Genomic DNA, 22,122 nt, shown 5'->3' with positions numbered 1-22,122 from the left:
TGCTTTCCAGGTATGCTACCATTTGTTACATGTGGCAATTAAGGTCCTGGATGGCATTCAGGAGTAAAGTCTGGCCTACAGAGATTTTTTGTATGAGGTCAATAGCTTCCTCACTCAGCGCTGCCGGGGGCATTAGGAGAGGGGGAGAGGTGCCTGCAGTGAAGACGCCACCCCTTTTAGGGTACGATTTTGGCCAACTGGTTTGGAGCAAGAGGTAGGATGGAGATGGTTCTCTGGGTGACAGACAAGGATGCAGGCTGGTGGTCTTCATGCCACTGTGTCCATTGGTGTAGATGGTCTCCGCACCCGAAACATAGTGACCAGATGCTTCCCCACCTGCGTCGCCAAGTTCTCCTTAATCTGCTCCTCATGATGCTGACATGACATATACAATAGTTTTATTGTATTTGTGTGAACAGAACTAATGGATCATGAACTTTGATCACAAAACATTTTCCATCTTTTCATATTTCACCTGCTTCAAGACTCTCAAACTTTGGTTCTACATCCTCGTTATCTCATAAACGTAGGCAACATTTTCAAAAACTATTTGGTCACAGGTTTGTTATTCCCCATGATAGCTCCTATATCATGTATGATCTTGTCTCTTTTCATTTTCAATTCTCTCCAGAACTGTTGAACACCTCTTAATGATTAGGCTTTGTTATTTAGAATTGTGAACGTATGTCACCAAAAATAATATCAGTCAAAAATAAATACCTTTGTACAGTGTGTTTACAAGGTCAAAATATCTGCATTATTTTCATTCACAAAAAGTAAAATATGAATCAATGTGTGTCAACAAATACTGCAATGCTGTACCAATATTTGTATAAACTGAAAGCCTTTTTCCTTTGTTTGGGCATTTCACAATTGTAACACTTACTTCAAGCAAATAAAGTATATTTCCAATGTAAAAATTATATGGATTCAGTACTGAAGAAGCTTATCAATGTATCACACACTATGTATATACCTATGCTGTAGAAAAAATTAAGAAATATGTTTTTGTGGATTGGCAAATGACTTCTACAGCATAAGTAAATACATAGGGCTTAATTAATTTCTAATCCATTTTAGTAGAGAGCAAAAACATTTTCACATTTGACTCCTAAATATCTCAGGTGATTTCAAGTTTGTTTTACTGTTGTGAAGATGTAAAAAATATATTACCTTTAACTTTAGGCAACGATTGGTACAACATCACGGTAAATATTGCATACACTGATTCCTATATAGTTTTTACATCAAAGATTCACACTGAATTCACACTATGTATCCGATTACACCTTGATGCATGTCTACCTTTTCCTAATGAGTCATGATTTGGGCCTACATTTTGAGTTTTCCAGAAGGGATACTCCAACACATATGTGATGAACATTCCATCTGCAAAAGTTCCTTGAAGTATCCAATTATCTCCATCATTGATTTATCATCTGGACATAACAAAGGGCATTGAAAAATGGGCTTGGGTATGTGTTACTCTGTCATCAACGTGTACACATTCCTGAGTTTTTCCCAAAATTGTATGCCTTTCACAAAATTAAAAAATATATAAAACAGACTGGCTTACATGCACTTTTGTGAAGGAGTAAGACATCATGCAAAGCTGTCACTTTTAACATGAATAAAATAGTATTTTGCAATCAAAACACATTTGGGATATGTTTTGAATTTAAAATGTAGCTATTTAATCTGATATTAGTAAACATTTTGGCTCACTTGCTTACTCTTGATTATGTATCAAGCCAACTTACCAATGTGACGTTTGGAACATCCACTGTATCATAAGCGCATTTTATGCTACGTCACCTGTAAAAGGGCTAACCTTACATCATTCACAATAGTGAAGGAGCATCACACCTGACACAATAAAGACTAGAGGCCTGTTTGGTACAACTGTTCCTCATAACTGCAAACAACCAGTCCTATGGTAGTGAACAGAAATCATGGTATCCTTTTCTGCAAATTGATATACAAAACACATCATCATACACCTTATTCAAAACCTATACCTTCAAGATGTCTTCTTGTGAGTTGGACATGAGTCAACTTTAATGTTGATGGCAAAATGAGTTGCTGTTACAAAAATTTGTCATTTAACATGTTAAACTCAACTAGAACTTACCTCCTTGATTCTGCTGTTGGTCTCTCAACTGCCCATCAAACTCAAGATAGGTCAGCGCAAATATGCAGGCCATTAGGGCGGTCAAGGTGTGATGAATGCACTTCACATGTTCAGTGGACTTGCTGCACTGGACGACTGATGACTTCTTGTTCCAGTGTTGTAGGTTCTCCCAGCTTTTCCGTCAATCAATGCTGTGCAGCTTGTAGATTCCCAGGACCCGCACCTTCTTGGTGATGGCCTTCCGAATGGTTTATTTTTTAATTTCATCTCTTGTAGCGGGGTCAGGCGGATGCGACACAGGAGTAAAGGGCAACAGACGTGTTTTCGTTACTGTTGGCTTTATTGATGCCAAAAGATAATCCGAACAAGTTTTCCTAACAGGGATGGGTCTTCTTGGGGATCGACTCCGGGTGGCCCTCCGACTTCTGGACTTGTCTGGCTCAGTCCTCCGATAGCCGTCCGGGCTTTGTCGGGGCTTTTGGTCCTCAGGGTCCGTCTTTGCTCTAGAGTCGCGGGACCAAAAACAAAACAAAAGAAAGCAACTGGTGAGATCGATGTCTCTCACGTAACCGTGCTAGGGAAGGGAGTGAGGAGGCACAACCACCGGTGATTTGATTCCTATATACAGTGTTGTTGGGACAGGTAGTGCGCAGGTAGGGGAACCGGGACAAGGGAACACGACTATGTTACACAGGCACGCCCTTCCGTCCCACCCAGCCCCTTATCTTCTCACGCACCTGGAGTAGCAACACACCTCCCCCGGGTGAGTGGCTGGGCGGCTCGAGGGAACATTGGCCTCCAGGCGTTTCCTCCGGCTTCGGGGTCTCTCCTCCGCCCTCCGTTCGTCTCGGCTTCGACTCCGTAGTTCTGCGTACGCTCTCTTCCTCCTTCCGACCTCCCACGCTCTTCTCCCTCCGGGTGTACAAGCACACCGTGTCCTCCGGCTCTTCCGTATTTGACGTCAGCACGTCTTCCTGTAACCCCGCCCACTCGTCCTCATCTCCTGAGTTAAAGGGCCATGCACACTCATCCTCCATGCGTGTGTCTACCACGTAGTCGGTCCCTCTGTAGTCCGCTTGCTGTAAATGACAAGAGGGTGGTGGAGTGATTGTTGTGTCCCACAAGGTCCTGTCACTTTGCACAACATTATCACGGTTATCGGGGTGAGTCGGCAAACCCACCCCGTTACATCTCTGTAGAAAGAACTTCTTATCGCACACAACTTAAAGTTGGTTGTGACATTCCCCCATATACTACAACAGTATATTGGAATGATCCTGTGGCCCAAAAATTGAGTACTGCTAGGATTTATGACTTTTGGTGTTACTGTTGTGCAATTCCTATTGTGAGGCAAAGATCTGGCCCCATCTGATGACATCATGAAATAATATTTTGCCTACTGAATCTGATTGTTTTGATTGTATCCCCTTCTTTCATGGTGGCAAGGTGTAGAACTGGAAATGTGGAAATGGCACTGAGTATTTATGTTATGTATGGTTTGTTAAGAAAAATTTGACAGACCAATCTTTTTAAAATTTAATAAAGTACTAGTTGATGAGTTTTGGGTATTTGTATTTTGTTATCATGATAGAACATTGTGAGAAAACTTACTTGCAATTCATTCAAAAATAAACAATTATTTGATTGTTTACATTTTGAATTATATGATCGAAGGGAAAAAATATATATATAAGAACTACAACACGAGTCATTGGCTTTGTTAGTTTTGCTTTTATCAAACAAAAGCAAATAAGCAGGATAAAACTAAAAAGCAAACAAAAAATGAAAATGTCACTCATTGTGAATGAAACCATTATTGAAGAGCCAAAATTGTTTGAAGTCCAATGTCCCAAATGCAACTGGCATCAGAGAGGTAAATGTATCCAGAAAATACTCCACAGAGTGAATGGTAGTCATAAACTGGAGAACGTTAGGTTGTGCGTCTCTTGGTGGTAGTTGTCATGCCATCTTCTCCTAGTGGTCCAGATGAATGTGTGCTCCTGTGGGGGGCTGGTGGATTCATAGTTGTAGAGACCAAGGTAGGTGCAGGTGTTACCGCTTGTGGCAGGACCTCCTTTTCTGTGGCTGAGTCAGATGTAGTTGGCCCAGTTGTTGATGGAACATAGAAAGAGGAAGATGGTGCTGGAAAACCCCTGCACATATAGGTGTAAATAAATGTCATGCAGCACCCCCAGTCAGGGAGACCACATTGAAATTCAGCTTCTACATCTGTACATTGTTCTACCTCTGCAACTGCTTCATTAACCAGTGTTCTGAAAGGACCTAGCCCATCATGTCTTGGGACTGATCGAGGATCCCAAGACTTGGTTGATGGTGGCTTGGGTGACCGTGAAGCCAGTGGCCTCACTATGCTGGCCCACAGATTCCCCCCAGGGCCCATATCCCAACTACACTGTGCCCTTGACCCAGTGTACCCCATCCCACTGGTTCCTTGCTAAAATGGAGGTGGTGTTGCCCCAACAGCAACTAGGACTGGGTGGCACAAGATTGGTGTGATGTTGGACTGGACATAGGAAATGAAGTTATCTGTAAGCTGAGGTGTTGTAACAGCCGGGGTGGAAAGTGTAGGTGTTGGCCGAGTGAGACTCATTGGAGCCGTCTGCACAGGCAGACTAGACGGACCAGCTAGCTCCTTTTCATCCGAAATTTCAAGAGTGGAGTCCTCCCTGAAGGTTTGATCCTGGGCTGGAGTTAAGATTTCCTCAGTGATGGATGCTTGGCCACGTGCTGTGGCTGTTGGACCTATGAAGAATGTCACAAAATGAATATATTGAAAAAGTGTGGATTGCACATCCAATAAGTTTCAAGCAAAAAATGTAGCAACCTAAAAGGGAAAAGGAATTCAATATCATGATTATACCTTACAGTGTTATTGTAATTATTTACATAGTTTACATTTCAGACAAAACTACTTCAAATAAACAGGTAAGATGTCCTGAAAAAAAGAATGAATAACTAATCATGAAATGCACCAACCATTCAATGCAACACAAAAGAAGCAGAATTGTGAAATTAACCATTCCAAGTCCTAGCAGGATACAAAACAGACATTTATACAACTTTGCATCATGTTTAACATTCGTCATCATATAAACAATCCAGAGTACTTGTTTCACATATACAACATATACCACTTATATTCAGCATACAAATGTACACACCTTAAGATGTTTAGGTCAACAAACTTTGATTTGTGAAACTGATGACATCAATTCAATTACATCACAAGAAAAGGACAACATACAAAATTCAACACAAAGAATTTTCAAAAGAGAGCATTAAATAGAGATTGATCAATAAATGACACTTTACCATATGTGAAAATATGATGGAAAACGGAGAATGAGCAAAACCAGATTGCAATATTATTTTCACAAAACAGAAATAAGGCATCATGTTAGTTGTAGTTATTTCCATGAAATTCTATGAAACGTTCACAACACTTGCAAGATTGCAACTTGAACATACCTAGTGAAAATCTGCCGTAAACAGAGAACAGACATTTACAATATGAAACACACATATGTTATTTGGTGTAAAAACACTTACAAGCACCATCACATCATGTGAAATGTAATGGATATTGAAACCTGTTATCTTAAATACAACACAATACATTCAAACAAACAAGCCACACAAGATGTTACTCATCAACAAAATACCTTTATTTCAGTTCATTGAACCATAAAAGTGCACAGTATAGATATCAAAATGCATAAAACAAAATAAACAGTATGAGATAAAAATAAGAACAATTCTCTTGAATAAAATTGCTTCAAAACATTGCATCTTTATCACTAAAGTGTGTACCTGCTAAGACAAGGACCAAAACAACAAAAACGTCAGCTATATAAAAATAGAAAAAGTGCCTTGAGTTAGAATATGGTAACTGGTAAAGTGCACAGAACAAGTCACATCAATATGGGTAAAAAGTAAAGAAAAGGTTTAAAAAAGGTAGTAGCAAATCTTATAAGAAGGCAATAATCACAGCTAGGGGGCAGAATCTCAATATTTCCTAGGCGTTTTGCATACCACTTGTTATGAAGTTTAATACAGTGTAGATAATGTCAAGGCTTCCCTAATTTTAAATAATCTATAAATGTAATGCTTATTTAGGATATAAATCCATAAGACAAACAATAAAATATAGCAGGTGGCTCATCTGGCAGTAAAAACAAAATGCACATTCCATCGTTTTAAAATCACTGAATTATTTCAGTTAGTAAATACAGTCACACAGTAAAATCAGCAGTACAAAACATTTCTTGTTATGTTCAGGCATTTTCAATTAGTTTTCCTATCAGTCCTGTATCCTATATTTAAGAATATGACATAATAAGGAAAAACACAACTCACAGATAAATAATACTGCCTCCTAAGACTCCTGCAGGGGGAGAGTTGGTTCTCCTAGTCACTTTTGAATGAGCCAAGCAGCCTATATGAATTTAGATTAGAATATTAGCCACGATCACTTCACTGGTGTCAGACTTAAGGATCCTAAGAGCTATTTCTTGTGTCCCAAGCAGTAGCGGCTCCTGGAGGGAGTGCTGCGGGGCGGTGAGCAGGGTGGGGGAGGGGCACAATGGGGGGTAGTAAACTCCAGCATACGGCCGATTGGAGTTAGGTAAAGAAATAAAAAAATAAAACCAATTAAATTGCGCGTGCTGCAACGTAGTTGGCATTGCAGCGCGCGCAATATAATTTGTTTTATTTCTTTACCTAACTCTGATCGGCCGTATGCCGAGTTTACTACCCCCCAACCCTCCCCCGCCGGCAGCACTCCCTCCAGAAGCCACTACCGGTCCCAAGTACTAATAGTTGGCTCAGTAGGACGATCCATTTCTTGACCGGTGCTTGGTAAGCAGCACAAAAGAATACAAAGTGTGAAATTGATTTGAGAGCCTTGCTACATACTGGGAAAGATTTGATAGGCCTTTTTGAGTTTTCTCATTTATAGGTAAACTGTGCAAACGTGAGTGTCCCATACCTAAATTTCAGGTAAAGCTGCCTTGGGAGAGAGCCTTGTATGGCCTCAAGTGACGCTTCATATGATGGCATGATTTTGTGATCAAGAAATTAGTCTGTCAGACTTGCAATTTGTGATCTTTTCACCCCAGAGGTAATCCCCGCACTGGTCCTTTATCAGTTGTCAAGAGTACCTGGAAGCCTATTCTTGGTTGTCCCAGATAGTTTCAAGAGCTAAGGTGTGGAACGTCTTTTAAAAGTAGGACAACCAAGAGATTCCTAGGTGGCCTTTTGTTTTTAGAAGCTCCATCATTGGGAGTGCAGGAGTTGAATAGAGCCTGTGCCAAAAAACTAGGAGTGTCATCTGGATTGTGAAAGAGATCGGATTCACCCCATGTCCTGTAGCAGGGGAGGGCAGGGGTGCTCTATGAGAGGTTAATAAAATGCCTTAGAAATCTGATCTCTACCACACTCAACTATATAGAGCCTGTGTGGCCCCAGAGTTCAGCTCCATAGAGAGCTACGCTCTTTGCCTTTACTTTATAGAGTTAAAGATGTTACTGATATATTTAGGTTTCTAAGTAAAACAATGTGCTGAAGACAGTAGTAACAGCTAATTTCAAAGCAAACAGGATATTTAGGTTTAGTGACACATTGAAAAGTATAACTTATCAGTCTCCACTCCACCAGGTATTCTTGTCAAGCCTTCAGAATGTAGGATCTGCAAGAGCTTCTCCCAGGGAAAGAGTTGTAATGGGGGTTTAGGAGAACCACAACCAATCCTCTGGGCATTACAGCACATATTTCCCCAGATTTTACCTGGCAAAATGTTTGTGTGGAGTGAAGAGGAAATGCTGGGTGTTTGAGAAATTTGCACCAGAGTAGGGATTACCAACCGAATTGTAATCAGAACCATAAAGCAACGTTTACACCTTTTGGGGCATATTTACAAATGTAACGCAACTCAGAACAGCAAGGGAAGTTGCTGCACAGTATATATGGCACTGTTCTGTTCTATGCTTTTTAGGCAACAAAGATATGGCACAGTTCTGCTCTCCTAGAGTTGGTGCACTTCAGGCAGCCTAGTGCCAATGCAGGCCCCCTTGTGTCACAAAGCAAGGATGCCTGCATTGTGGTTAGAATAGTTATTGTGCCGGAAGGGATACTTTCCTGCACAAAAACTATTCATAGAGGCTTTTTCCTCTTTGTTTATGTAGCTCAAGTCGGCTATATTGTCACTCAGAAACCTGATGTGAAAACTATCTCTGCTACTCACATTTTACGCATATATATTTTTATGTTATATATGGCCTCCCCAAATCATTTGCCCCTACTTACAAAATAACCATAGGAGCAAGGACTAATAGGTGAGGGGTGATACATAACATGGCCTGCCTTCCTAATGTTAAGAGAAGACTGGCCTCCTGCCACCTACCCCCATCACCCACTATGCCTTCCTACACCTTCCCTGCTCAGAGCCAGACTCTTTGCTTTGGCAAACAAGTTTCTTACCTTTGGTAACTTCTTAGCTAGTAGAAACTATTATCTAGCTGCAGATTATTTACCTTAGAATTATACCCAGGCATCAGACTAGATCCGGAAACATTTCTTGAGCAGTACCCCTGCGTGTCGGTGGGTGGCATTGTTTGGCTCTGCATGGCATCGTTGGCATCGTTCATGCTAGAAGTGACGTACGCGGTGCCACCCCAGAACGCTGTCAGTTTTTTTTTGTGACTTTCCACACCAGAATCAAAAAGCCATGAAATACACTGACTACTAGTGTGGAAAACTAGGGCCCAGACAGGGGAAAGCGCTGTCCCTAAAAATCGTTTCACAGAGCGGGAAGGTTGGATTGGGTTGGTCAGTAAGGAATCTGCAGCTAGGATGTTGTTACCGACTTTGAGAGGAAGGTTAAAAGGTGTCCACACAAGAAGGCGTAACATTGACATGTACTGGTGGAGAACCCTCCCCTGCTGCTGCAACAGAAGATCCTCCCGAAGGGGCATCCTGATTGGAGGACCGATGGCCATGCTCAACAGCTCAAGATACCAGACTCTCCATGCCCGGTGCGGAGCCACAAGCATGACTTATGCACGATCAATCCTGATCTTCTTGTGAACTCTGGGCAGGGGTGGTATGGGTGGAAAGGCGTATAGGAGGCCTGAGCTCCACTTGATACAAAAAGCGTTGCAGAGTGAGAGCCACCTTGGAAACTTCAGTGCATAGACCTGCTCACATTGCATGTTCTCAGCGGCGGCAAACAGATCTAACTAAGGCTCTCCCCACTGCTGAAAGAGACCTTGCACCACCTCCAGCAGGGGATGCCATTCATGGTCAGCTAGGCATCGTCGGCTGAGTTAATCCACTGTGGTATTCAGAGAGTCCTCCAAGTGTTGAACCACCAGGAACATTTCCTGACATTTCAGCCCTTTCCAGAGATGCAGGGCCTCCTGACAAAGGGTCCACAACCCTGCCCTGTTTGTTGCAGTACCACAGTGCAGTAGTGTTGTCCCTGAACACCTGCACTCACTTTCCCTTGATGGAGGGTAGAAAAGCTTTCAATGCCAGCCGAATCGCCGGGAGCTACAACAGGCTGATGTGGAGTCCGGATTCTGCCAGAGACCAGAGGCCTCTGATCTCGCCCTCTCCCAGATGGCCGCCCCATCCCAGGAGTGACGCATCTGTCCCTACTGTCAGACCTGACTGCGTGGTCCATTAATCACCATTGCAGAGCTCTTGCAGTTCCCGCCGAGATCATGTAAGAGAGATTCCCCTGATGCTGCATCTATGGATTCGGGTCTTCATTGCAAACCCTGTATATGTCACTGGACATGCGTCACCAGCAGGATGCAGGAGGCCATGAGGCGCAGAAGCCTCATAGTCAGTCTCAACAAAATCCAGGATAGAGGCTGAAACATTGGTACTATAGCCTGAAATACCTGGACTCACCATTCAGGAGGAAGAGTTCAAAACTGCAACGTGTCAAGAACAGCTCCAATTAAAGGGAGCATCTGAAAGAGAGTCAGGTGTGACTTCGGCATGTTGATAGTGAACCTCAGCGAATGCAGGAGGTCCACTGTAGTGCGGAGGTACGAGACAACAGCCTGGGATGAGCCCACCTTCAACAGCCAGTCGTCGTGATAGGTCTCCACAGATGAGCTGCAACCATGGGCGCTGGTAAGGCCAAAGGGCAGGACAGCGAATTAAAAGCCCTTGTGGCCCACGGTGAACCGCAAGTAACATCTGTGCGCCGGCAGGGCGGGGCTGTAAAAATATGTGTCCTCCAAACCCAATGCTACCATTCAGTCTCCCTGGTCCAAGGCAGACAGAACCTGAGCAAGAGTGAGCATCTTGCATTTCTCCTTCTTGGGGAAGAAATTAAGACAGTGCAGGCTGAGGATAGTACGAAGGCTTGCGTCCTTTTTGGGCACCAGAAAGTAACTGGAATAGCAACCATGACCCACTTCTGGTATCAGTACTCTCACTACTGCTCCATTGGCCAAGAAAGCCGTCACTTGTTAGTGGAGAAGAGATAAGTAGTCCTCAGTCAGCCTGTCGTAAGTGGTTGGCATGGATGGAGGGGTAGTCTCGAAGGGGAGGGAGTAGCCCCTTTGAACAATCTGCAAAACCCACTGGTCCAGTGTATACTACCCCCGCTGGGTGCCCATGTTGGTAAGAGGGCAGACTATAACGGCTTGGAGGGTGCGGCTGCCAGGGAAGTGGTAGACTTGCCCAACCACTGGCTGCCCAGCCCACAAGGTATTGGAGTACCCCCCTTGGCCACAAAGGGACTGGGATGCTTACACGCCACGCTGGCTGGGCAGGTAATGACATGGCTGGAAGCCCCTTCCGTGGCCGCGAAAGGAGCACAAGGCAGATTGGGGTGGCACGGAGCCATGAAAAGGCCCAAGGACCTGGCCCTAGTCCTGCTGTTCTTAAAGTGCTCCAGTCCAGAATCTGCCTTGTCTCCAATAAGATGGGAGCAATCAAAGGGCATGTCCATAGGTGATGATTGAAAATCCCCAGAAAAGTCAGTAGTCCTCAACCAGGCATGGCCCGACACGGCCATTGTAGATGAAACCGCTCTGCCCAGTAAGTCTGTGGTGTTCATTTCACGTCGAATGGTGAACTTCACTGCAATCCTCCCGTCAGCAACAGCCTGGGAGAGCACGGCTCAGGCCTTCTATTGAATCTTTGATAACACCTGCACAACTGTACACCACAGAGCGTTATAATAGCGGCCCAAAAAGCATTCAGTGTTCATAGGCCACAATGCCTGGCTGGTGGAAGAAAACATTTTCTTGCCTAAGTTGTCCAGTCTTTTGGATTCCCAATCCAACAGTACGGTTGGGAAAGCGCCAGTATTTATGTGGAAAGTAGAGGCTTATACCACCAGGCTCTCCAGGGTAGGGTGTTCAGTGAAGAATTTGGGGTCCCCTGGAGTGGGGGCAGTGGCCAATTGTCTGGTTCACAGGAGCCCCCGTGCTAGGCTTGGGCCAATTCCCAAGCAGGACATCAGAAAGTGCTTCATTGAATGAGAGATGCGGATCGAAAGGGGGCGCTCTTGATTGAAGCACTTCTGTCAAGACATTAGTCTTAACTGCCTCCAAGGGCAAGCTAAGGTCCAGGACCTCAGCTGCCCTCCACACCACCATTGCAAAGGAAGCTCCCTCTTCCTGAACCACATTGGAGCGAGAGAGCATGCCAGTATCTGGAGAGCTATTTACCAAATCCTCACACTAGTTCATGTTGGTATCAAAAGGCTGGTATTCTTCAGGGTCCAGTGACCCCTCAGAGTCCTCCCCAAATTCTAGCCCAGAAGTAAAGGGCTCAGGCTCTGGCCTGGAAGGCATGCTCTAGTCAGCGGTGGAGCCCGTGGCGGGCGATGTCTCCCAGTTCCGTGTCAGAGTCAGGAATGTAAATGGGGAATGCGCCACCATAGGGCAGAGAGTAGGTGTAGTTTCAGCATGTTGATAGTAGGGGTGGGCGGACATCTCCGTTCCGGCCACGGAATGTGCGGAGATTTGCCCCTTCCGCCTTTCACAATGAAGGCGGAGAAACGAGGCAAATCTCCGCACACTCGGGGGCGTAACGGAAGTTGGCCGCCCGGCTCCCGCCCGCAGTATTAAATGAGATTAAAAAGCCTAAAATAAGATTTAAGTTCCTGGCGAGGAATGCGCATGTGCAGGCTCCCGCGCTTGCACAGTTCCAAGAAGAAGGCTAGATGGACAAGGATGACCCCGTGATAAGGTACGTTTTATTTAAATCTTATTTTCGGCTTTTTAATCTCATTTAATTTTGCAGGCGGGAGGCGGGCGGGCGGCGCGTAACGGAAATATGCGGAGAGGCACGGAGATTGGTTCAATCTCCGTGCCTCTCTGCTTAAGTCCCTTGCGCAACTTCCGCCCACCCCTAGTTGATAGTGAACGCCGGGAGATCCATCTGTGGATCCCTGGTGCTCTACTGGTGCCAGAGCCGCCAGCATGGATCTAGTAGGGGCCCCTCCTGAACCTGCGTTACCTGAAGGAGCGCCAGAGGGAACGGGCCTCCCAAAACATGAGGTGCATAGCCTCATAAAACTCTCTCCATTGGGCGGGGTCACTCCGGCTCCCAGAACCTCAGGGAGGTGGGGAGCTGGTCCAGGTGCTTACTCAACCATGGAGACAGGCCTTGAGTCAAGCTTCCTCGTCTTACCGGCCAACAAACGAGGTGAAGTTGAGGCGCGATTTCACTTCTTCTTCTTCTTGTGGTAAGACTTATCAGAATAGCCCGATGACTTTGAGTGTGATCAGCTTCTCGGACTCCACAACCGTTCCTGGGATATTCATCTTGACCGGGCACTAGATAGTCACGGCATCGCACATTGAGCCGCCAGAAGCTTTAGGGATCACTCCCTCAAGGCCTTCTAGTGCATAGTGCGTCAATCGGAGCAAGCCTTCTGGTCCTAGTTGTGCTCGTGGCACCAAAGGCATACAAGGTGCGGGTCCGTCACGGATATAGAATGGTGACAGGCACTGCAGGGCTTCAAGCCAGCCTTCTTGGGTGACATGCCACACACACCATAAGGAAAAAACCTCAAAATACTTCAACAAAACGTTTTAAAAAAATTGACTAAGGAGTCGCTCTTCCCGGATCTGCGCTACTGTTGCGGAAAGAAAAGAAATGACATCAGTGTGCTGGGGTGGCACCTATATGGGTACTGTGCATGTCACTGCCAGCATGGATGATGCCATTGATGTCATGTGGAGCCAAAACAGCGCCACCTACCAGCACGCAGTGGTACTGCTCAAGTAAGAATTTTTGGATCTAGTCTGATGGCTGGAGATAATTCTAATGAAAGGAATCTGCGGCTAGAAGTCTCTATCAGATACTGAAAGCAGAAAGCCAGCACTGCACTGACAGTGGGTTTGCAAAAATACTTTTCTGTGCATGTTTCGTCCTGTCAGTGCAGGTTTGCAGAGATCCATACTGACAGGGGAATGCCGATGGCACAACCACAATTCTGCCTGAAGCTCCCCCTCCCTGTGGTCTGTGGACACCCGAGAGAGGCAGAAGACAGGGGAGACACCAAATGCCTTTCTTACGCAGTACTTGGGGGTTGGGAGAACCGGACCAGACGGCAGACCAAAGAGAAGGAAGCGCTTCTCATTACGATGTCACAGCAGTAGTAACCACTGAAGTAACTAAGCACATTTCAAACTAGTTGTTGACAATAGGGGCTTTCTATGATAGCCATACACAGCATTGTTACTACAGAGCATGTAAGCAATGTATAGGCAAGATATTATTCATAAGTACTTACAATATTTTAGTGTTCTAAATTGAATACTGGTACCATTGGTCTCGCCACCCTTCGTCCTTGCTGTGATATAAACATTATACAATGTGTTTGATTGTAAATCCTTTATTGTGTATTCCAAGATTTCGGGACTCACAGTTTTAGCTGGAAAAATAAAATAATGTAACACTGATTTTTTTTTTTTTACATTGACATTATTATCAGACTAAATGCTCAAGCATGTTAGCATGTTTCATAGCAACACATTATCATTTTCACTTATGAAGGGCCATGAAAAACAAGATGACGGCTGAGTATCTGCTTCCACATACTTCCTAAATCCTTTTAAATGTTAAGCTCTTGTAAACATGCATTGTTTCTTCTAGTGCTACCACTCAGCTCTGCTCCTCTTTATTAGGACCTTGGTTTGATGCAAACCATGCCCTATTGCAGAGTTAGCAAATTAAATGGACCCACAGCGTTGTTGTCAAGACTGATGTGCAAGGTGGCAAGACCCGAAAGATCCTCCAAGGGACAGTTCCTGTGATCCTGACTTTGATGTGCTTCCTTGCAAGATAGTTGGGAGCTTGGCTAGCTTGGAAGGCAAGAGAAGAAGTGCAAGCATGTGGATTCGCCCAGATATCCAGATTGTGCATAATCAACTTGGGGAGTGAGATGACCGGGGCAGAGGGTGCTCCTGAGAGGAGACTGGACTGTGGTAGCTGCTACCATGGTGAGCTGTGTGTGAGAAATACTAGGAAGTGAAAAGCAGCCATCTTCGGTGTGTTAATGCGTCACTGAAGTCGCAGACAAGAGGTTGAAATAAAAGATCATATTACCTTCTTATACCTGAGTGAACAAACAGTATTACTTAGTCATTAAAAATACACCTACCTGCAAACTCAGACTTGCGCTTGTAGAAATGCCTACCTTGCTGGCTACAGGTGAACAATGAGTGCACCTGTCAACAAGACCACTTGGCTGAACACAATTACAAGCAACACTGAAACTTCCTGGATCCATGATAATCTGTATACTTATGAGGAATTTCTACTGGGGCAAGAACATTGGTATGATCTATATTCATAAGAAAGTGGCAGCTGCATCCTCAACACCATGGCACGACTTGATCCTGTATCAATGGGTACATTTCTGCAACCATGTAATTGCACTCATTAGATTCTGAGAGTAGCAGTAGACTAAGAGGCAGATTTATTAAAATGTCACTCAATGCAGCGCAGCAAGACACCTTGCTGCGCCGTGTTGCTTGCCTGGAGAAGGGCAGGAATGCACAACATTTAACATTATATGACGCATTCCTGCTCTCTCCTTGCACTGGCGCATTGTGTGCTGCCTAGCGCCAACGCAGGCACCCTTGCATCAAATCGTGATTTGTGTTGGTTTGTAAATTCCAACCTGAACTTTACGTTGAGTCTGCGCTAAAAAATGAACACATACCTGATGCAAATTCTGGGGCCTTATTTATGAAAAGTGACGCATCGCTGCGTGAAAACAGCGATGCGTCACTTTTCACTGCGCTCTCCCTGCGACATGATTGATGCGTCATATTTATAATATGACGCATCATGTCTCAAGGAGTTACAGATACGTCAGTATTTCTGACGTATCTGTAAGCGCAAAAGTCACGCATTGCTGGGGTGTGTCACAAAAGTGACGCAACTCCAGCAATGCGTCCTTTCACATGGGGAAAGCCCCATGTGAAAGGGCTTGCGTCAGTCTTACGCCTGCTGTGAGGCAGGCGCAAGATTTTGACGCAATAGCGTCCTAAAAGTGACGCAGTGAAATCTCATAGATTTCACTGCGTCACTATTACGAGGCTTTATGCGTGTGAACGCCCCCTATGCATACATTATACCTGACGCAGGTATAATGTAGTGCAGGGGTTTACAAAGTGACGCATCTGCTTAGATGCGTCACTTTGTAAATAGTGCGCATCAGGAGGCAAGTTTTACGCCGCCGATGCGTCACAAAAAGTGACGCATCGGAAGCGCAAAACTCACGCAAGGCCTCATAAATGAGGCCCCTGGATCATAAATAGAAGCAACAAAGTAGCAGAAGAACAGGTGTAAGGATATTTTGGAGAACTACAATTTTTGGGGTGGTTTGTTTGCATTTTGGCTAACCTGGATCCCTCCCATCTTCTAACCTCTATTGAGTGGAAATTGATGGTCCCAATCTGCTTGGCATTCATATTATTGATGGGTTGTTTTGGGGGATCATGTGTGCGGACTTTACTGGTGTTGACAGTCTTCCAGAGTAGATATTGTGTGCTGTCTCCACAGTTTGTGTGATTAACTGCTGAAACACTGTAGGCGTGCTAAATTTTCCAGCAAGTTAGCCAACCTGTAACATCCCTTAAATGTCAAAGCTATAATAAGCCTAATCAAAACGTGATTGTTGAAACTACAGAGGCACACAATAATCTTCAGGGTGAGTGGAGCAGACGGACATTCCCGGTCACTGGGACAATATGTGGCCACTAATTATAGTGGAGCAAGTAGTGGTAAAGAAGTGAAGCTCAAAACCGATTCGTACTAAAAAGACTACAGGGCATATTATCAAGACAGGCGATAAAATTATCGCCGCTTTAGCGTCAGAAAACTGCCGCTACAGCGCCGACACTGGGCTTGATAAATGTGAAGGACATCTAACATGGCAGTTTTCTGCCGCTAAAGCGCCAATAATTTTATCAAATATCTTGATAATATTCCCCTACATCAAGCATCAACCGTGGAGGCAGGACCAACGCCTGAAGAAATGAGAACTTTGACATTTGTGAAAGTGCTCACGCACCTGCCGGACAAAACAAGAACACAGTTAGAACTGATTACAAATACCAAGATGACCTGAGCCAAAGGACATAACGACCAATTGGCAACAGAACTAGTAAGCAAAAGCACTACTCACCCTACTGCAAGAAAGACCAAGGATGATTCTAAGGAAACTAAAGCACCCAAAACCAAAACATTTACAGAAAGTCCATGTAGGAAGGTAGATCCCTGACTATGGTTGCCCCCAACTTTTTGCCTGGTGTTTTGCTGGTTTTCTGACTTAGTTGACCTGGGGCCCTGCCATTCAGGACCCCAGGCCCACTGCTCTCTCTGTTAAAATGGATTCCATGTACCCTAGGTATATATCTGATTGGATACTGAGGGGTATATTACCAACAACTAGCGATAATTTTTGTCTCTAACTTGTTTAGAGACAAAAATTATCGCCGCACATCGGCGATTTTTATCGCAGATAAACCTTGCTATTAGCAAGGTTTATCGCAAATGCGATAAAAAACGGCCGCAATGCATGAATATCGCTGAAAAGTCAGCGATATTCATGCATTATCGAGCAAATGCTCTTAGCCATGTTATCCACCTCCCATTGGATAACATGGTGAAGAACTGCTCAGGGCAGGTGTTAGCTTTTGGAGATATTCGCGCTTAGCGCGAATATCTCCAAAAGTTGGTAATAGGAGATAGCGATGTTAGCGACTGTTTCCAGTCGCTAACATCTTGGCACGCCCACTTTGCATGTCATTAGTGATAAATATCACTGACATGCAAAGCGGGGCCCAAGATGGTCGCTATCTCCTATTAGCTGTCACTAACTGGTGTTAGCGACAGCTTGGTAATAGGGAGATAATTTTATCTCCGCTTTCTTGGCTTTTAAAGCCAAAAAAGCGGAGATAAACCCCTTGATAATATACCCCTGAGTCACCTTATCAGTCCCTGTACAGTATACCTTAGGTATCCAGGGCATAGGTGTACCCAGGGCCTACCAGGGGCTGAAGCATGTATTATGCCACCCCTGGCTGGCCATCCAAAACTGACACAACTGGCTGCTTGACAGCTGGGGCAAGGTGGTGTACACACCCTTTGCTTTAGATATAGTATTCCTATTTCTAACCCTAAAATGGACACATATATTCCTATCAGTCACTCCTATGGCAGGCCTTAACAATCCTGAAGGGAGAGTGCTTGGAATAATGTGAAATGGTGCTCTGGCATGAGCTGAGCCCGTTTGCAGCTTGCGGAACCAAGTCCTAATAGCTGTTCCATGATAACGCTATACCATATACTCTTAAGTGCATTATGTACCTCGCGGTCATATGCTAACTTTGGTATAGCATTATCAAAACATGTCGAGTAAGGTGTCATACGAATTGGAATACTAACCCCTCGCCAATTCTGGCGACGGGGTTAGCATTCCACCCTTCTAGAGGGACACGACATGTTGGTAACCTGTAACCCCGGTTAAAGTCGGACATAGCCTCAGCTCCACAAGATGGATGCTGCCACCGAGACACAAGTCTGCCCTCCTGCTGCTGGGAGTCCTTCCAGCAACGGAGGCAAGGACAAAGGGTTTCCTGTCAGGGGCGGTGCCAGCACCATCCCAGACAGGATTTTGTGTATCCCAGGTAGGCAGGGCTTTAGAGGAAGGTGACTGCAAGTGGCACCCCGGTGCTCACTATGCATAGGCCGGCTCAAACCAGTTCTGGGGGCACACCAGCCCCTGAGCTGGGGAGAGACCGGACAAAGGAGAGGGGTGTAACCACCCCCCTCCTAGTCCCACCCATAGGGCAGGACTTAGTCGCGTGCCAGCCCCTTTTCTCAGGATAAAGGTAGGAGCAGGCCCCCTTCCAAACTAGATCATCTTTGAATCCTGAAACTACTTTCCACGAAAGGAACTCAAGACTCTTCTCAAGATTTCTCCCTTGTGACTAAGGAGTAGTCACCCTGCAGCAGCAGGCACCATCCAAGCATCGCGGTTTGCTGTAAGTCTCTCCTCCGGATCAAGACTGCCCAGCTCGACGAGAACCGGCTTCCCTGGCACCTCTGACCTCTACCTACATCATCAGCCCAGCTGAGATTCGTGGGTGTGACGAGACCTCGAGGGACCGGCCATCTTCAAGACTGCACGACGCTTGCCCAGCACGACCACCGAGAGACCCTCGAGTAAGTGCTTTGGGGTTTGAGAAGCCCCGACCCTGAGCAGCTCCAGCACCGAAGTTCAGCCCCCTTGCATCCACGAGATCTGCGTGGGGCCCTTCTGCTCTTTGCTGCTCATCGCGTTGTCCAGGTCACTTGCCCGTTGGCTAGTGACCCCCCCGACGACGAACCACGACGACAATACTGCTGGTCTGGTTGCTCCCCTCCAACAGAGGAGCACCCCGGACCCTCCTGGTCCACTCCAGACGCCATTTTGAGTCCACCGCGTGGGCTTGCATTTGCCAAGAGTTGTTGCCCCAATCCTGGGTCCAGCGACGTCGACAGCAGAAACCTCCGTGGGACAGCTCGCACCTCCATCCTGGTCGCCGACAACGCCTCCTGGTCCGAGAGACTGCAGAGCCCAGCGTCGCCCACTCACCTGGTCGAGGTGACTTCGCCCGGTGCCATCCTGGTGCCCACCTAATCACTGGCTAGTGATTCAGAACTTGGTCCCCTCTGCTTACAGGTCTCCTTCTTCCCCGATCCAGGCTTGGATCCCTCCGAATCTCTTCACTGGTCGCCTGCCAGCAACTTCTTCTTTCAGGCTCCATAGACTGCAACGAGGATTCCCGACGTCTTTTCAGACCTATGCAGCCGCAGCCCCTGGGCTAGGTAACCTGGGCATTTCGGTGCTCCAGCATAGCTTAACTATCTAAGTGTCCAGATCCTTTTTCGTTTCAGCTCTATCTAGTCGGATTCGTCCGATAACACTAACTTTGCATTTACTAGGATCCATAGACTTTGTTCCGCATTACGCGTGAGAGTTCCCACTCTGCACACGACGTCCCTAGGCCTCCTGCTCGTAATCTGAAGGTTCAGTAGAATAGTCCTAGCGATCCCAAAGCCTATGAGAGTAGTACTTACCTGCTAGTAATTCGCATTCCACTTTTGTAGTATATGGTTTTTCGTGCCCCTCGGGCATTTGTGTAAATTGTGCGACTTTCAGTATTTCTTTAAGAGTTTTGTTGTGTGCTTAGCACCCTGTCCTCATAAAGAGTCCAGGGTTGTTGTGTTATAAATAAATATACTTTATTTTCATAACAACTTGTGTGGTGTCCTTTCACTTGGTGTTCAAGGGGTAAATGTGATGGTAAAACAGCTGGCTTAACACGCCCTCTAGAGTCTAGCTTTAGACTGCTCTTGTCCATGCTACTAGGATAGCTGGTCTATCAGGTTGACTTACAACCAATCATCAATAAGGGTTGTTTGGACTGATACATAGTGATCACTAGAATAGTGAGCACTGCATATCAGGCCAACTTCTCACATTGGTGAGCAGCGGTTGGGATTTGAGCTTGCTGTTGTTTTACCACACGTATCCTAAGAATATCATTTGAAAGATCACATAAGTACCAAGGTACATATAACTTAGCTTAGAATACTCTGAGTTCTACTGAACCAGCTGTTGTAGTTCAACAGGGCCTAGCACACCCTGACTACAACTCTTAGCAAGGGATCAGTAGGCAAACAAATAGTGTAGGTAAGTGCACCACTTACACCTCACTAGAAAAGCATGTCTACCCATGGAGAGTCTTCAGAGACTCCCCTAGTGGCTAGTGACCCTCCACAGGTCATCTCAAGATATGCAGCTCTCAGTTTCCAGGAGATGAGACAAGTGTGTACCTCCAGGAAACTGAAACAGGGGTCTAACCCCACCATTCCCTTTCTGATAGGTCTCTTAGAGACATATGATGCTAGGAAAGCTTCTCATACAGATGGGAATATGCCAGCCTTAGAGGGTACCCTTGGTGATCCAGACCTCCTTGACACTGACAAAGCAGTTGAGGAGGAGGAAGAAGAGGAACTCTCTGGGGATGAGGCAGACAACAGGCCTGAACTAGTCAGCAGACTTACTAGGGCCAACTTAGACTTACTTAGGGAAGGATCTGGGGGACCCCCAGTACTGACCCTAATGAGGCCTAACCTTGGAGTTAGGAGAGATAGATCTCCTTCTAGAGACTCCAATAGATCTCTGCACTCTAATGCCTCCTCTCAGAGGAGAAGGATGTCTCCCCAGTGGAGATTGACTTCCCCTCAGAGAAGAGAACATGAAGCAAGGATGAAACAGGCTAATCTAAGGATTGAAAGGGAAGAACTTGCCCTGGCCAAAGAAAAGCTTGCCTTTGCTAGAGAGCAGCAGATGAGTGGGACAGTTCCCACTGGTGGCAGCAATCTCCCTAGAGATAAGGAAAGGAGTTTAGATACTAAACACCTGAGTAAGATAGTGCCCCCTTTAAACAAGGGGATGACATCCACAAATGGATGGCTGCTTTGGAGAGGGCCTGCACTGTCCAGTGCATCCCCCAAAGTCAGTGGGCAGCTATACTGTGGCTCTCCTTTGAAGGCAAAGGTAGAGATAAGCTCCTCACTACTAGAGTGGAGGATGCTAACAATTACCAAGTCCTGAAAAATACACTGGTTGATGGGTTTGGCTTAACCACTGAGCAGTACAGGTTGCTGTTCAGGGATACCCAGAAAATTCAGTCTCAGGATTGGGCTGACTTTGTTGATTGTGCCACTAAGGCTTTGGAAGGCTGGCTACTGGGTAGTAAAGTTACTGACTTCACAGGATTGTATAATCTTATTATGAGAGAGCAAGTCTTAAATAATTGTCAGAACCAGTTATTACACCAGCACCTGGTAGACTCTGATCTGAGCTCTCCACAGGAATTGGGTAAGAGGGCTGACAAATGGGTCAGAACAGAACCAGGATTAGGCCCTAGAACCAAGGTGGTGACCAGAAGGAATCAACCAAGCCTCAAGAGAAGGGTGGGAATAAATCTACAGATCAAACCACATCAGGGCCCCAAAAATCCTCTGAGGGGGGTGGGTCCCAGAATCCTTCCAATACCCAAAAGAAACCTTATTGCCAAACCTGCAAGCAGGTGGGTCATTGGAAAACTGACAGCAGTTGCCCAAAGAACCCCAATAAGGAGAACATACCCCCAAGTAACATTCCCAAGCCACCTGTTACTACTAGTAGTAATCCCCCAGGTGGTGGGAGTGCCCCCAAGAATTTGGGTGCATTTACTTTGGGAGTCCCTGGGGACTCTGGCCTAACCAGGTCCCCTGACTTAGATACTCTTGTCTGTGAAAATGGCATGGGGTTTGCCAACTTCACTGCTTGTCCCAACACTTTGAGCAAGTACAGACAGGAGCCCCTCATCAATGGTATAAAAGTTGAGGCCTATAGAGATACAGGGGCTAGCATCACCATGGTGATT

At 45.6% G+C, this 22,122-nt stretch overlaps 1 protein-coding gene across 2 annotated transcripts in view; it reads right to left on the bottom strand.

Annotated features, from left to right (window-relative positions):
- IL31RA (interleukin 31 receptor A) overlaps positions 1-22,122 on the bottom strand; it is a 1,277,572-nt gene that overhangs the window by 80,695 nt on the left and 1,174,755 nt on the right. For both annotated transcript variants that reach the window (XM_078675103.1, XM_078675104.1), the window contains exon 13: positions 13,920-14,060. In XM_078675103.1, coding sequence (XP_078531229.1) covers positions 13,920-14,060 — 141 coding nt within the window. The remainder of the gene's footprint in view (positions 1-13,919; positions 14,061-22,122) is intronic.

The sequence above is a fragment of the Lissotriton helveticus genome, chromosome 2_1, assembly GCF_964261635.1.
Source record: "Lissotriton helveticus chromosome 2_1, aLisHel1.1, whole genome shotgun sequence".
Classification (NCBI taxonomy): domain Eukaryota; kingdom Metazoa; phylum Chordata; class Amphibia; order Caudata; family Salamandridae; genus Lissotriton; species Lissotriton helveticus.
The sequence above is the reverse complement of the archived record's forward strand: the minus strand, read 5'-3'. Positions and strand labels throughout refer to the sequence as shown.